The following is a 17,778-nucleotide window of genomic DNA, read 5'->3' as shown; positions in this document are numbered from 1 at the left end:
ATTTTTTGAATTTTTCATTAGTTTTACTCCTTATTCATCAACTCTCAACTCAATACGAAATATCATCATAAAACTAATAAGGAATAAGTCGATAAAGTTTGCATCCTTCATCTCATCAAACATATTTGCACATAATTCTTTCATTCAACTTCTTGTTCATATCCTTCATCTCATCAAACATATTTGCACATAATTCAATAAGTTGAGAAAGTTTGTCTGGTGAATCACTCAAATTAATATTTTCAGTAACTCCCTCTGATGGTTGTCTTCTAATATCATTTTCATGTCCGTCATGATCCATAGCTACCGTAATCTCATGCCTTTCGAGAGGAGAGTTAACTAATCGTGTCACACCGCTAATTGCTTTTGTCAACCGATCTATATTCTCATCCACCTCATCTTTCAAATCTTCCCAATTGATCAAATATGATTTTTTTGACTCAACTTTAGTAGGAACCAAAGTAGGATGCACCACAACCTATAAGAAATAAATTGTTAAATAAAACTACGATAATAAAAGCTTCTAAAATGAAATATTGCACCAATCAAACTTAAGTATTCACCTCTTTATTTTGCATTGTTAATAACACTGTTTTATAATCTGGGGGTGTCTTCTTTTTATCGTACCATCGGAGCAATCTTGGAAGTGGCAAGGAAGATTCTGTCAATGGCTGTCCAAAAGCCTCTCCTAGTATAGGAATTGCTTCGAAAGCCCACACCTATATTGAAAACAAAAAAAAAGTATCAAATAATATTAGTATATAAATTTCATATTGATACATAACCTGTCATGACCAATTAAATTTCAGATCGATACATAATCTGTCATGACCAATCACTACTAAAAAAACTAAGATTTTCGACCAAAAATTTTGACCACACCAGGTCAAAAAGGCCTTTATTTCGACCAATTTTTCGACCACACGCATAGGTCGCTAATCGATAGGTCGAAATTTTTTTTCGACCACACGTGGTCGCAATCACATTCTACCGAATTTAAGGGAAAATTATTTTCAACCACATGTGGTCGAAAAAATATTTTTATATTAAATTATATATTTAACTTTTTCGACTACGTGTGGTCAAAAACATTATTTATATTTAAATATAAAAAAAAATATTTTCACAATTTCGACCACATGTGGTCGAAATTGTAAATTGGGCCCAGATTTTCGACTACATGTGGTCGAAATCTGGAAATCATATTGCTAAATTTCGACCACACGTGGTCGAAATTGTGAAATATCTGGGTCGAAAATCTGGAATATTTTTTCCAGCATTTGCCTGTTTTTGACATCCCACCTGCCAATTTTCAAATAACCAAATTCATCAACCAAAACAGTCATCCAATTCATCAACAATTCAACACAACAACCATAAATAATGTTCAAACACTTGAACACTTAAACATTGTCCATTCAAACACTTAAACATCATAAACTACGTTCAAACACTTAAACATCATAAACTACGTTCAAACACTTAAACATCTTAAAATTAAAAGTACTTCTAGTTCAAATTAAAACTACATTCAAACCCTTAAACATAATATAAATATCCATTTAAACATAGCAGAATTAGAATCCAAAAGCACATTAATCAAAAAGGTCAATGTTCGGTGTTAGAGACATGATTCGTATCCTCCCCACTAGAATCATCGACAAGAGCATGATTTATGTCAGCTTGTGACCAACGTCGTCTACCTTGGGAAGGTCGGGGTTGGCTAGGAGGCTGTGACCTACGAGCATCCCCAGGACACGGGGGAATCGAAAACGGCCGCGAATTAAGTAAGCTATTAATCTAGGCTTGCATACCCAACATCCTGGCCTCCGAGGAATTAAGTGTTCTTGTTAGCAGGTCAACTTGATGCTTCATAGCTTCATACTCCTTAGGATCAACTGTCCCATCATCAGTAACACCTACGGCTTCAAGTGCCGACGGGTATCGACGAAAGGCTCGATTAGGCATCCCATAAACTGTCCCATGCCTTGTTGGGGGAGCAACCTTCTCAATCCATTGTTGCTGTATTAACTCGTCGGTCATCTGCGTGGTACTTGGCTGAGTGGCTCGAAACTCCCCAAAGTGTTGTTGAAATTCGTTCTGAAATTAAAGGATAAAATGTTAATAGTCTAATTTAGTACAAAAAATATATTATTATTGTTAACTAACGACTTACCCAAGTTTGCTCAGCCCTTGGCTCAACCCATCAGTCTGTACTATTAGCGTTCTTGTCCTTCCTCGTGTGAGTAATCTTAAAGATCTCATCTTGAGGTACCGCCTGACCCATCTTGAGTAATCTTAAATATGCTCTGCTTTGTCCAGTTATGGTAAACCCTATACCCATTGAATCTTTCTTCTTCGGTAACTTTGGGAGGTGTTGAACCCTCGCCCAAATATTCTCACCAGACAGTATTGGAGGTGGACAATCTTGTTCAATTGTGTTATTCTTGAATGCATTTTTCATTCTCCTAAAGGGATGATCCATCGGCAAGAACCGACGGTGACAATCAAACCATGAATTTTTTTGCCGTTTTTTAAAGTGAAGGACTTAGTATTTTCCATGCAGGGAGGACACGCTAACTTTCCGGCTGTCATCCACCCAGACAACATCCCATACGCAAGAAAATCATTAATAGTCCACATTAAAGTGGCCCTCAAATTAAAATTCTGCTTACGCGAAATGTCATATGTCTCAACCCCTTCAACCCACAACTGTTTCAGCTCATCAACCAAAGGTTGCAAGTACACATCAATCAAGACTTTTGGATTACGCGGGCCAAGAATAATGCAATTAAGGAATATATATGGACTAGTCATACACATCTCTGGGGGAAGATTATACGGTGTTATAAACACAGGCCAACAAGAATATGGAGCAGCAGAGCCAGAATGCGGAGTGAATCCGTCAGAACATAAACCCAACCTAACGTTACATGGTTCAGCTGCAAAGTCTGGATAGGTTCTATCAAAATGCTTCCAGGCCTCACCATCCGATGGATGACACATAATACCCGATGGCCTTCTATTTTCACTGTACCATCTCATATGAGGAGCAGAGCTATTAGATGCATACAACCTCTTCAACCTTGGTATTAGAGGTAAATAATGCATCGCCTTAACAGCCACTCTCTTCCCGCTACGTGTATCCCTAAACTGTTCACTACCACAAAACTTACAAGATTCTAGATCAACGTCATCATTATAGTATAACATGCAGCCATTTTCACAGCAATCAATTCTCACCGACGAGAGTCCCAACTTAGATACCAATCTCTTTGCCTTATAGTAATTATCGGGTATCTCTAGAGTCGGGTCAACCAATTCATGCATGAGGTCAATCACAGAATCCATTGCCCCTTGGGGAACATTGTTATCTGCTTTGATACTCAATAATGTAACAACGACAGATAATTGAGAGTGGGTGAACCATCATGTAAGGGCCGACTAGCTTTTTTTAACTTTTTATAAAAACGGCTGGCCTCTTCATTGGGAGGTTCTTCAACATGGCCACTTGATTCAAAGCCCCAATGCATGCCATAACCATCTTGAACCATGTCGTGCATTCTAGAATTCTGGACAGTAGGTTCTACCATCCTACTACTTTCACCCACAACAAAGTTCTGAAATCCACCCAAATTGTTATGCGTTTCTCCATGACTAGTCCAAACTGTATAATTACTTTTAAAACCTTTTTCCATTAGATGTCGCCTAACAATCTCTGGGGTCTTAAATTTCATACATTCACATTTAGAACAAGGACACCTAACCACACCATGAATTGTAAAATCCTCAAGTGTTTTAGCATAGTCAACAAAATCATAAACGCCGGCTACAAATTCATTCTTCAACCCAAATCGACCAGGATTAATTCTATCGTACATTCAACTACGAGATTCCATCTACACAAATTGCAGAAAGTTTGAGCTTGTTAAACCATATTTAATTTATATGATTAGTAAAAGAATTTTATTTCAAAGTATAACCTTTCTACCTGTAATGCGCAGTTTGAAACTAGATAAATAAAGTACCTAAATATTTTTAACTTTAATTAATAACTACATAATAACCACTCATGTATTAACAACTAGAAAAAACAGTACAAAAAAATAGCCAAAAACAGTCCAAAAAAAAAACAGTCCGCAAAAAACAGTCCCAGAAAAAAATACAAAAAATGACCAAAAACGGTCCCAAAATCTGAACCAAAACAGTCCCAAAAAAATGAACCAAAATACTCCCAAAAAAAGGACCAAAACAGCCCAAAAACTTTGCTAATTGACAACTTAAGCGCCCAAAAAGAATGACAACTTAAATTTTGCTACGGAAATATACTTTTATTTTTTTCCATTGGCATACAGATGATGGAGAATACGTATAACCAACTAGGGGAAAAAACAATTAGTAAAGAAGAGATAATTAATTGTTTCTAAATCTACATAACCAAAGTAAACCAACAAAATAATGGTTGATCATGATTAGCACTATGTGGTTCATATAAGCTGTCTTGCCTTATTAAGGACTTAAACTATTGATATTACTTCAAAAAAACATAATATTGGGCGGAAAACAATACGTGCTTAAGTACACAGTAGCCTCAATAATGTTAGCACTTCATAATGGAAAGAAAAAATAAATAAAGAGCAACAAAATAAATAAAGAGCACATAAATAAAGAACCAAAATAAATAAATAGCACATAAATAAAGAATCAAAATAGTCCCCAAAAAAGGGACCAAAAAAGCCCAAAAAATAACATTCAATTTCAACTCAAAATTCAAAAAAAAAAAAAAAACATAAAATAAACCCTAAAACAAATATTGAACACTAAATAAAGTTATCAAATCTACTAAATATAGAAGGTAATGTAGCTAATAACATGAGATTATTATGTATTGGTAAGTGTTCATGACATTGGAATAAAAAAAAAAAACGTACCTGAAAATGCAAGGGCTGCGCCGTCGACGGTGGATTGGCGGTGGTCGGAAGGCGGTGGGTTGAGGGTCTGGGCTGGTGGGGCGGTGGGCTGGGTAGAGAGAGGAGAGGGAGAGAGGTGGTGTGTGTGGGTAGAGAGAGAAGAGGGAGAGAGGAAAGAGACAGAAAAAATACAAATGTGGTCAGATGTGGTCAAGTGTGCGTGAACAGATGTGTATATACAAATGTGGTCCAATTTTCGACCACATGTGTGGTCGAAAATTGATTTTTTTAATTTTTAATTTAAACGTTTCCCATTTATTATTTATACAAAATTTAATTTCGACCACACGTGGTCGAAATTATATTTTCATTTTAAAAAATCGACACCGTGTGGTCGAAATCCTACTGAAAATAAAATAAAAATTAAATTCTTGATTTTTCGACCGCGCGTGGTCGAATTTTTTTCGACCAAAAATGTGGTCGAAATTTTTTGGTCGAAAACGCCATTTTTTAGTAGTGAATTCAATATCTATCTCACCATAAAATTATTTAAACTTACCATAAAAGCCCAAGGGAATCCTTGCAAGTTGTAACCTTTAGATGTGGAATTATTTTCCTTCCATTCTGCAGATTTTTTCTTTAAGTTAACATTTATGAGGAACTCAACTGTCATCTCAAAAGAACACCTATCCCAAGGATATGCATTAAAGTAATCCAAGTTTGTCACCATTTTCATATTCTTTATATCAACAGTTCGCTTTTGATCACCAGCCCATAAAAAAAACTCAGCAAACCACACCATAGCGATTTTCAACTTTGTTTGCGCATCAAATCTGTCACTCTTTAATATTTCCTTTAAATCATTTCCTGTTAGTCTACTATTTTTGTTCAACACTAGATCTAAAAAATCTTTTGCCTTCCCTTCATCATATAAAGCCTTACCAGTGGGAATTTTTCCACAAATCAGTCCGGTAATCATAGCAAACTCCTTCATACCAAATCGAATTGGCTTACCATCAATTATGAACCAAACTTCCTTTTTCTTGAAGCTTACAACACGTCTTTGTAGAAGATAGTGTACGATTTGGCCACAAAAAATTTTGTTCCAATTCTCTAGGTTCACTTTTAATAAGCAGCCAAAACAATTATTCATAAATTGGTTGTACACTTTTTCCTTCTCCAAGTAATATTGTATATTTTTAACAACATCCCACCTTGACAAAATGCTCACAAGTCCATCAAAGTGATCTTCGTCCTCCAATTCCTTACGCAAACTATATTGGGAGAGGTCTATTGAGGTTTCACATTCTGGTATCAATAATGTATCATTCTTCTCAGCAGATTCATCCCCGTTACTAGATGTCTCGGAAGACTCATCCCCATCACTAATTGTTTTGGAAGCCTCATCCCCATCACTAACGGTTTTAGAAGACTCATCCCCCTCGCTAGATACATCATGTTCCTAAAGATATTGTAACAAATGTAATATCAATTATACAAATAAGGAAATCTAAAGATTGGTGTCCATTTTAAAGGACTGATTGTAAATCGATCCGACCAACTATTAGTCGGTCTATTATATATTTAGAAAATCAGCCTGATTTATAGATTGTTCAGGTTAATTTACTATCAATCGCCTGATTTGTTAAACAAAATATTTTAGCCTTTAGGATGATTTTATAAAACAGATCGATGGTTGATTGAGTAGACCAATTAATAGTCGGTCACGTAAATTGTGACAGATTTTTACTTGGTCGGATCAATTTATTATATGTCACTTAATTTATAAAAGCTGTGATTCCTTTCTCACTGATATGAAAAATTTAAGTTGAAAAGCTAAAAAATGAAGGTGCACCTGATTCTCCTCGAGCTCGCGGCAAACATTTTTAGGATCTACTTGCACCATGAATTCTTCAAAGAACAAGTAAAAGTTATGATCAAGAAACAACACCCACAAAGAAAAAGCAATTACTTAACTGTAACTCCATATAAACTTTAATTGCATATCTATTACTACAATATTTTCTTTAGAAAATAAGATTGATGCTAGAGTTAAGGGAGAGTAGAAAATTTACAATTTAAAAATTCAAGAAGAATACTCAAAAAGAAAGTTCTAAAGATGAGTAAATTGGATAAGCAATCTGTCTTTAGCAAGAAGGGAGGAGAAAGAGAGAATTGCCTTCAATGGACATAGCAATTTTTTTTTAATGTGCCGTTGCAATGGGGAGAGGGATAGCAGATTTGAATTGTTGGAGGAAATATTAGGTTTATATGTTTAATTTATTTATAAATAGGTCCCTAGCTTGTCTAATATTTTAATTATAGCCCAATCATTCATTAAGTGTCTTCTCTTATTTATTTTGATATATTTTAAAATGGATAAATAATAGAAGACTATTTTGTGAATTGAAGACTTCAATGGGTCTCTCAGCCAAATTTTCTCACATTAATTGCATGATATTTAGTTTCCTTTTAGTTTAGTAAATATAAAGAAAATAATTTTGTTTTTCTTGTTCCATTTAAATCTCTATAAATAATGATGTATGATGTAATCTTTTAATTTCAATGCAAGAAATAATGTAAGAAATTAATGCAATGAGTTTTGTTCATTCTCTCTTCAATTTCCTTCCCTGCTTTTTTTAATTTCATAACAAAGGTATCAGAGCTTTCTTAGATCTTCATGGATCTATGAGTTTTGTTGAGGAAAAAAAAAAAACTTTCAATCAATTTTAATCCTGCAAAGGACTCAATTTTAACTCTACAAATGTCTCATTTTTAATCTTGCAAAGGGCTAACTTTTAACCTTGCAAAAGGCTATTTTATTCCTGCAAAGGGCTCACTTTTAACCCTGTAAAGGGGTCCAATATTCCTAACCCGCAAGGACTTCAATATTTTTAACCCGTCATGGTTTCAATATTTTTAGCCCGTAGATGAAACATAAAAAATGAAAATGCCAAAAAGAAAAGAAGAAGGGTTACGAAAAGTTAACTAATAGTAATAGCAAATGATCCAATCTTATAAATTTTCAGAATTTTACCAATGATCATCCAATTTCAATTTATTGTAAAATAAATTATAAAATTAATTTTTGTAACAGAAGCATAACTCGACTACGCCAATAAATCAAAGAAAATAGACTTAAGAACATAAAAGAAATGCTACACTCGATCCCGGAAAACACAAGTAGGCATCACAAAAACTTCTACTCTAACTTTTTTGTTTATTGGTGATCCAAAAGTTTTAGCGTGAATTTAGGAACTAGCTATCATCTAATTATGCATCAAAGTCACAAATAGTCATTTAAATTAGGTAAAGTTGAATGACTTTTTGATACTGAAGATAGTTAAGTGACTTTCAATACTAACGATAGTTTAGTGACTTTCACGATACCTATGCAAAGAGGTATTTTTATTACAAAAAATTATTTAATGAATTTGGTGCATTAATTTTTTTTGAGTGATCATCCACGAAATTACCCAAAACTTTATACGTGACAATCCAGATGATTATAGTTACCATTCACATACAATTTAGGCAATTTAACGACATATACATGGAAAGGGATATCATTAGCCGATTCTTTGCATTTGGACAAGTAGAATGATAGACATAATAATGACAATTTATCTAAAACCTAACAAAATGTATGCTTCAAGATTACCCATGTTAATTGTGGACAAGAGAGGGTCGCTCAGATAGTAAGCACCCTCCACCTCCAACTCAAAAGTTGTGGGCTCGAGTCACCAAGAGAGCAAAAAGGGGAGCCCGGGGGAGGGGTAAAAAGAAAACCATATTAATTGTGATTTAATAACATATACTATGAGAAAAGGTTCTCAAATTTTAACCTACAGTCTACAGATATATAGTGCTACCAAATTTTATTTATGGCCATAAAAACCATACGATTGTTATGAAAAGTAAGTAGGGTCAAGGGTGGAAGGCCAAGAATATACCATACCAAATCTTGCTGCTTATTGAATACTAAAGCCTAATTGCTTCTTTCATTTATAATTTGAAGAAGACACACGACATGGGTAGTACTGTACACCCAAAGTATGTGTTTTCATTTATTTATTCTTTTTATATTAACGTTGTGTTATGAAACATATGCTAGTATTAATTAACAGCAAGGTTAGAGCTCGGGAACAAAGGAAGGAATTTAACTTGTGATAGTTAAAAATAAAGATGTGAACAATAGAAGGTATTTGAATTGAAATCAATATCGAAACTAAGACGGCTATTTAAACACGAAATAAATTTTAGAAACAAGATGAAAGAGATCACATACTTTGAGGATCATTTTAGCAATTTTTTTTTTTTTTTGAAAAAACTAGACATTTACATGTTTAAATCTAACTGAAGAATGTTTTAAAAAAATGTTTGACGAAAATCAAAGATATTGACTTTTGACTAATTTAGAGCACCAAAGGTGTTCAAGAATATATATGGGGAACTCCTTTAAACCTACCAACCAGAATAACATATCAGTGTGGTTCTATAAGTAAAGTCTGGAAAGGATGCAGATTTTATTTCTATCTTTATAAATTTGAGAGACTGTTTCCGATATACACTCGCTTAAATAAAAAAGACATCACAATAAATAGTGTATCAAGATAAAAAAACATGATATCAAGGGAATCATGACAACAAAAATAGCATGATAAAAAGTAATGAGGTAACAGAAAGTTGTACACATTGAAGAAACGAATCTACACGACTTCTACCTAATACTAATACTAAGGGCTCTAGACTGTTTTCGATATACCCTCGCTCAAATAAAAAGACATCACAATAAATAGTGTATCAAGATAAAAAACATGGTATCAAGGGAATTATCACAACAAAAATAGCATGATAAAAAGTAATGAGGTAATAGAAAGTTGTACACATTGAAGAAACGAATCTACACGACTGCTACCTAATACTAATACTAAGGGCTCGCTTGGTTAGAAAACAAGTTATTCCGAAATAATTAATTCCGGGATTAGTTATCTCGAAATTGTTATTTCACCCTTAATATGAGATAAAAAACACTATAATTCCGGGATAACTAATTTAATTTTTATTCCAACTAAACGTGGGACCCGATCCAGGGGTTGGGTACAGTTAATCACCATAACCGCCATTTCACAACCTTCAAAATAGCTCCAATTTTCTTTAATAGACAGCTTTAATGACTGCCTCCTAAAAACTAAACTTAATTTCTTTCAACAATGGCTTCTTCAGCTATAACCTCAAGCTCCACACCTTTCATCAACAAGGTCTAATTTGTGTCTACACAAGAAATTATAAACTTGATGCCTACATTAGTCTTAAAAATTTAATCTTTCTTGAATTTAGAGTGACCCATTTTCTTGTTTTTTGTTATTTGTGGTGCAGAAAGATGTGGGTTCATCAGCTTTCTCATCACAGCCTTCATTTTCCATTCAAACTACCAAGAAGAACATGGGTTTCAAGAAAATAATCTGTGTGATGTCACCAAAGCATACTGAAAGGAAACCAGCCACCACTGGCTCAGTTGGGTATTTGATTGTTCAAATTTATTTATTTTCGAAAAAGATTTGATTTTGATTAAGAAAACAAGCTTGGGTTTTCACTTAAAATGATCCTAAGTATAATAATGAATATTATTCAGATTTTGAGACTAAAGAACTCCTTTGCTATCAAAATATCCAATATTTCGAAAAAAAAAATCACTGATTACCCATAGTCAGAAATAGAATAATTGAGGGAAAGATATTACAATGATTAAAAAAAAAATGACTGGCAAAAGATGAATTGGCTAGTTCTCATTATTTAATTAAGAAATGTGTGGGAGAGCATTAATTTGCACATTTTGTCCAATCTAACTTGTCTGTTTATCTAATGGAAAAAAAAAAAAAAAAGAATCACTTGTGTTTCAAACTTACTGAAACTTTAGAAGACTTCCCTATTGTATTGTTGGAATTCAATCTTGATTTCTTCAACTGAAGCTGTTTTATTGTTTATGAATTTCTGTTTTAGGTTTCTCGTGAATCGCTCAATCAGGGATCAAGAATAATTAGGAATAGTAAAAAAATGATTTGAGTCATATACATGGTTTATTCCATTTTAATGGACTAAATCTGCACCATTAGATTTTTGGTTGGATTAAATCTGCACCACTTGGAGGAATATTAGTAACTCCACCGTCTGCATTAACGATCATTTTGAGTAAAATCCTGAATTTAGATAGTTTTTTGGCTTTTTGTTGATTTTCCCATATGGGTTTTTGATTTTAGTGAATCTTGATTGTGGCTTTGTGATAACATTTGTTAGCTTAAGACTGGGATGACTATGACTGAGAAGATATTAGCTAGGGCTTCTAACAAGCCTGAAGTTACTCCAGGTGATAATGTGTGGGTCAATGTTGATGTCCTGATGACCCATGATATTGGTGGCCCTGCCTCTTTTGCAGTTTTCAAAGAGCAATTTGGACAGAATGCTAAGGTATTTTCTGCTGCTAATAGAGTAACCTTATGTTGCTAATATGATCGATAATAAGATTTATCTATTATTACTAACTTGGTAATTGATAACACCACATTTCCTTGCTTACTTAAAAATGCAAATTAGTTATATACACCAAAAATGTGCCTTCACATATATATCGGTATAAAAAAATGTCACTACACATATGATTCCTGATTGTCTGATAATCATTGTTTGTGTAATATGACAACAGGTGAACCAAATAGAGAACTTTCGAATAATAAGCATCCTTATAATTTTTGCAATGACACCTTATTTTATAACTACAAACTTATTTGAACTCCAGTCAATTAGGATTTTTGCTTTTCTTGTTAGTTTGAAGCTTGATCTATTATAGAGTTGAATTGGATTTAGTTGTGAGGTTATAATGGCTGTTCTTTACATGGTCAGTTCTCCTTTTCTTTTACTTTTTGTTCATTGCTTTTTGCCTTTTAGGTATTGGAAATAGAAAAGCTCTCAAATTTCATAAACATGTTCTGGATGTTAAAATCAAAGCAACGTGCAACTAGTGGCACTTTATGTCATTCTTTGTGAAGTTTTTAACGAACTAAAAACTGTTAAGGCCAGAGCTAACTAAGTTGAGTAGACACATATTTGTCCACATAAACATGATGTAGCTGTTCTTGATACCATAGGTCTGGAATCCTGAGAAAATTGTCATCATACCTGATCACTACATATTCACGGCTGATGAACGAGCAAACCGTAATGTGGATGTATTGAGAGACCTCTGCAATGAGCAAAATATTAAGTATTTCTATGACATTAAAGAACGTGGGAACTTCCGGGTATGGCTATGGTCTTTATACAGAATCCAACTTATTATATGCTTTGCTGAAGCTTAGTCCCTTTATCTGGTGTTAGACAAATGAAAAAACTAAATTATGATGACTGTGTAGGCTAATCCAGATTATAAAGGCGTCTGCCATGTTGCTCTTGCCCAAGAAGGTCACTGCAGACCCGGAGAGGTGAAAATTATTCGCCAATAACCACACTATGAAGGTGTCATAAAATGTGCTGGCATATACTTTAACTCTGTAAAATTCTTGTATTGTCATCAGGTTCTGCTAGGCACAGACTCTCATACATGTACTGCCGGAGCTTTTGGGCAATTTGCTACTGGAATTGGCAATACAGATGCAGGTTTTGTGTTGGGTACTGGAAAGCTTTTGCTCAAGGTCTGTTGACGTGCCTACGCCAGAAAATGTGGTTTAGTATCATGGTGTGCTGTTTATTTTTCTTTGGAGCATGAAACTTCTTAATTGCTTTTATTGAGACTAGCACTATCTATGAATATTTATTCTGTTGCCAAAAGATATAAGTTCTGTACTAATGTACGTTGGCCTTTATTATGCATTCTTGATTCCTGATTCAGAATTTAAAGCTGTGATATGCAAAGTATGGTCATTGACATTTTTCACCAATAAAATTTGGATCTTCATCACCTGTGTGTGATTAACAATTTAACATTGGTGCTGAAACAGAGTTTATTTTCTTCAGATTTTGTGTCTACTGTATCACTTTTGGATACTGAACTGAGCTTTTTCTCCTTTGCATCCCACATGATGTTGAGAACCTTCTTTGCTTAAAACCTCAAACTTTCTATTTTTACTGTTGAATGCCTGTAGTTGAGACTTTCATATGATACTTATCCATTAGCCCTCTTAATTTGTATTAAATAAACAAAATAAAGGTTGTTCTTGCTAATGGACATCATTTATGAATTTATATCTGTATGATGTAGGTGCCTCCAACTCTGAGATTTGTCATGGAAGGCGAAATGCCAAGTTACCTGCTAGCTAAGGATTTGATTTTGCAAGTAAGTTTTGTTATATGCATTGTAGCTCATTTCTATTAATTGGATGCCTTATGTGGACAAAACGAGCTGCTATCTTCTGTACTTCTGTCTTCTGCAAACTTTGTTAGACCAATAATATTCCAAATCCACTTGTTGTCGTACTTTCATGTTGCAGATTATTGGTGAAATTTCTGTGGCTGGTGCTACATACAAAACAATGGAGTTTGTTGGCAGCACAGTTGAAAGCTTCAGCGTAAGCATTCTTGAAATTTTGATGGAATTAAGCAGGTTGCATATTTAAGAAGTTAAACAGCTTTTGTTGCTGTAATAGATGGAAGAAAGAATGACGTTATGCAACATGGTTGTTGAAGCTGGTGGGAAGAATGGTGTCATTCCGGCCGATAAAACAACTTATGACTATCTCAAGGTAAATGGATCCAAGCCGTGGGTTCAAGTTACTTCTTTAGATCCTTTCCCCCCTCCGTAATGGGCTTAATGTTATCCAGCACATGCTGTCCAAAATCAATAATATATTAATGTCTTAATTGCTTGGTCTAGTGAAGGAAAAGAGCTGTTACTCGAAAGCTAATGTATATTCATTTGATGCTGTCACAGGACAAGACTTCTGTGCCTTATGAACCTGTTTATAGCGATGAAGGAGCCAGGTAATTAACACTGTATACCTTATTTTATGAAGCCATAATGGTTTCACATAATTCTAGTGTGTATACGGTGTATCTTTTTCTTAATAATAACGTAATTATAAACTTGATTCACATGCTCGACTTTTAGTACTTGAAATAGCAGCACATCCATATTGCAAATATAGAAGGAAATGGTTATGCACCATGCTTCCTCACATTACATTAAGGTCCAGCCATGGTACATTCTAGTGGTTCCCACTTGTCCAAATCCTGTGTGTAGTGTAATATTTCCTCAATTGGAATTTCAAATTGATTTTTCCCCCCCTTCTCATCTCCTCTGTAATATGCATTCATGTATCTGCTTATTTTTCTGGAATGTAGCACAACAAAGTGTGGCTCACTTTCTACACATTACCTTAATGTTATGATCTGGGAAAAATTATGTGGAGCTATTGTACGGGTGTTTGTGAATGCGCCCTTTCTAGTTGGAATTTCAATCCTTAAGCTTTATTAAAGCTTTTTGGCAGTTATTACCCAATGTGGTCATTTTGACATCTATCCTGAATACTATAGCAGGATCAAGTGTATTGATCTTCGTTTTGCTAAACATATAGTTTTTTTGGTTACATTCTCTGGATGGACCTCCTGCACATTCTTTTGCTCTAATAGAGCCTTCTTAATAGCAACACACGCAAGTATGGGTTGCTATCCCACATTTAAGTTTATTTACCAGTGTTATATTGGAAAAAAGATCTCTGATTTCCTCTAAATCATTTCAGTGGAAATTAATGAAACTTGAGATTGAATCAGGAGCAATAGGTTTTAATTTCACTTGCTTTGATCAAACTAGCAATGGGAATAAAAGGGTGAGTCTCAAATTATCCTTAGTCTCAAACTGGTGGAAATGTGTTTGCTCAGAGGAACGCAACTCCTTTTTGTTCCCCTTCTTCATTTTCTGGAATTTGGTCAAATAATGTTTGGTTCTTTTAGTGCGTTTTTGTTGTAACTTCTTGTTACTTAATTGTATTGCATGGCTATCTTTCGAGATCAAACTATGACACACAAGTAATGGAATTGTGAAAAGAATGACACATTTGGTGTCCAATTTCAAGGACACGGAATTGTACTCGCTTCTGTTTATGTTGCTTCATTGTTGTAACAAGTTCTCGTCGTATCCAGAATCGATATTTTGTTACCATTTGTAGGTTCACATCAGCATGACCTTTATGAGATATTTTCTTTTTTCATCTCAGATTTCTTAAAGAGTACAAAATTGATGTCTCCAAGTTGGAACCTTTGGTGGCTAAGGTTGGTTTATGATCTATCTTTTTCCCATTTGTTGAAGGCATCACTAGTATTTAAAAGTGTTGTGCTATCAATATAATTTTGTATGTTTCTTCTAAATGATAAGTCGGCAAAAGCTTGAACATGAGTCAGTAGCATTTTTACAATTTTCTCTTGCGAATAATCAACTAGTATAGTGTCTTGCTTAGTGTTGATATATTTGCTCGGAAGCTTTGTTTTGTGTCATACTCTCATTCTAAGTATCATTTGCTCTAAATGTTTAAAATGTTTTCTGCATTTTGCAGCCTCATTCACCGGATAATCGTGCTTTCGCAAGAGAATGTAAAGATGTGAAAATTGATAGAGTATATATTGGATCTTGTACTGGTGGAAAATTAGAGGACTTCATGGCTGCAGCAACAGTGTTTCTAGCTTCTGTAAGATGTTTACTCCTCTTAATAGTTCTAACAATGTAGTCTTTTAATTGGCCATGGCTCAGCAAGAAGTCATCCACTTCATGAGTTGGTGGCAGTTTAGCCTTTCACTTCTCGTGACAAGTACTTGAAAACTGTTAGAGTGGGTTAGAGTCCCACATTAGTTGGGGAATGGACTGGTGTTCTGCTTATATGGACTTGGGCAATCCTCCCCTCATGAGCTAGCTTTTGGGGTTGAGTTAGGCTCAGGTGCCATATCTTTACATGGTATCAGAGCCAGGTACATCCCTATTTGGGCTCTCGGTCCATGCACCAGTTGGGCCTGGGCGTGAAGGGGGGTGTTAGAGTGAGTTAAGAGTCCCACATTAGTTGGGGAATAGACTGGTGTTCTGCTTATATAGACTTGAGCAATCCTTCCCTCATGAGCTAGCTTTTGGGGTTGAGAGTTAGGCTCAGGTGCCATATTTTTACATGGTATCAAAGCCAGATCCATCCCTGTTTGGGCTCTCGGTCCATGCACCAGTTGGGCCTAGGTGTGAAGGGGGGTGTTAGAGTCCCACATTAGTTGGGGAACGGACTGGTGGTCTGCTCATATGGACTTGGGCAATCCTCCCCTCATGAGCTAGCTTTTGGGGTTGAGTTTGGCCCAGGTGCCATATCTTTACAAAAGCAACCTCATTAAGTTACCACTAATGGTGTAGTAATTGGGCAAATGACGTGACCGCTCACATTTAGATCCCAACAATCTATTACTACTTGATTGTTTTATGTTTCAGCCATACCGGTTTATGCTTACGCAGTTAATACCCATAAACCCATCTTGCCATCTCCTTTAGTGTTGTGCCCCTCTGGTAGACAATTTTATGTGCATGATGCAATGTTGCATGGGTGTGTCAGTACACGTCTTATATGGAAGTCAAAGTTTCTTTTTTCCTTAAGATTTTTGGTCTATACAAGAATGGTGCTTCATATGCTTCACAGACTCTCTACTTCCCAAGGTAGGGGTAAGGTCTGTGTACACTCTACCCTCCCCAGACCTCACTTTGTGGGATTTCACTGGGTATGTTGTTGTTGTTGTTGTATGCTTCATATGTTTCACAGTCTTGTCAAATGATTATAACTGTTCCCCCTAATTTTTTTTTTTATGCGGCACTGCTTCTTGTTTTTAGTTCATCTCCTGCTAGGAGACAATGTAGTTACCGGTTTGCGCGATGAAGTCCTTGTTGTTATGTTTCCGAATCCATAGAAAGAATCTTCCTTTATGTCTTCTATGGTTTCCTTCTGTTTAAAATGTGAACAGCAAGACATGAGCTTAATCAGGAAATCCGATCAAGCAGTTTAAATTAGATCTTTTCAGGCTAAGAAATTGATTGTGGCTTGTGCAGGGAAAGAAAGTAAAAGTTCCAACTTTCTTGGTTCCTGCTACTCAAAAGGTTTGTTATATTATCTTTATATACTAGCCAGCTATGATATCAATGTAGACCGAACCGTATAATGCAAATTTTTTAAAATGTTTCAGGTGTGGATGGACATATATAGTCTCCCAGTTCCAGGATCTGGTGGCAAAACATGTTCCCAGATTTTTGAGGAAGTAGGTTGTGAAACACCTGCAAGTCCTAGTTGTGCGGCTTGTCTGGGCGGTCCTCAAGACACTTACGCACGCATGAATGAACCTAAGGCAAGCTGTTAATAATCTCATGTGAATTGTAGGAATAGAAGATCAATTTTTCCTTTATTGCAGTGTAAATCTTTACCTTACTCTATTACTTTTCAGGTCTGCGTCTCGACCACAAACAGAAACTTCCCAGGTAGAATGGGGCACATTGAAGGTCAGATTTATCTTGCATCCCCATATACAGCTGCAGCATCAGCATTAACTGGCAAAGTCACTGATCCTAGAGAATTTTTGCTGTGAAGTTCTTAAGAGTAACTTTTTCTCGGTTCGAGTTGGACAATATGTTGTGTACACTAGCAGATAACAGAGCCTAAGCTGTTGTTCATACCGTTGCAGTATACTAAAAGAGGGCTGTTTTGTTCTACTTTCATTTTTTTTTTTTTTGGTTATTTTTACCTTTTTGGAACTTGAATAAGGACTAATAGTTTGTCTTCTTAGTTGTACTACTAAATTCTGATAGTCGATGCAATGAGAATAACAAAATTTCGAGGTATATTCTGGCTCAAGCTCTTCTGTGAGCTCA

General features: G+C 35.2%; 2 protein-coding genes across 3 annotated transcripts; one reads left to right on the top strand and one right to left on the bottom strand.

Annotated features, from left to right (window-relative positions):
• Positions 1-50: 50 nt before the first annotated feature.
• On the bottom strand, positions 51-686 carry LOC132609210 (uncharacterized). The gene is made up of 2 exons (XM_060323079.1): positions 564-686; positions 51-478 (listed from the first exon to the last, which is right to left on the bottom strand). The coding sequence occupies exons 1-2, from the start codon at positions 576-578 to the stop codon at positions 116-118; spliced, it is 378 nt and encodes a 125-aa protein (XP_060179062.1). The 5' UTR covers positions 579-686; the 3' UTR covers positions 51-115.
• Positions 687-9,999: 9,313 nt separating this feature from the next.
• On the top strand, positions 10,000-17,748 carry LOC132609964 (3-isopropylmalate dehydratase large subunit, chloroplastic). Of its 2 annotated transcripts, XM_060324193.1 has the most exons (15): positions 10,000-10,171; positions 10,290-10,427; positions 11,208-11,378; positions 12,056-12,208; positions 12,320-12,388; positions 12,482-12,598; positions 13,165-13,239; positions 13,394-13,471; positions 13,550-13,645; positions 13,834-13,883; positions 15,116-15,170; positions 15,452-15,583; positions 16,966-17,013; positions 17,100-17,258; positions 17,355-17,748. In XM_060324193.1, the coding sequence occupies exons 1-15, from the start codon at positions 10,124-10,126 to the stop codon at positions 17,493-17,495; spliced, it is 1,530 nt and encodes a 509-aa protein (XP_060180176.1). In that variant the 5' UTR covers positions 10,000-10,123; the 3' UTR covers positions 17,496-17,748. The 2 variants fall into 2 exon arrangements, with proteins under 2 accessions (XP_060180176.1, XP_060180177.1); XM_060324194.1 differs by lacking the exon at positions 10,000-10,171 and having other exon boundaries at positions 10,293-10,432.
• Positions 17,749-17,778: the final 30 nt, after the last annotated feature.

Source organism: Lycium barbarum, chromosome 9, assembly GCF_019175385.1.
Source record: "Lycium barbarum isolate Lr01 chromosome 9, ASM1917538v2, whole genome shotgun sequence".
NCBI lineage: Eukaryota > Viridiplantae > Streptophyta > Magnoliopsida > Solanales > Solanaceae > Lycium > Lycium barbarum.
The sequence above is the reverse complement of the archived record's forward strand: the minus strand, read 5'-3'. Positions and strand labels throughout refer to the sequence as shown.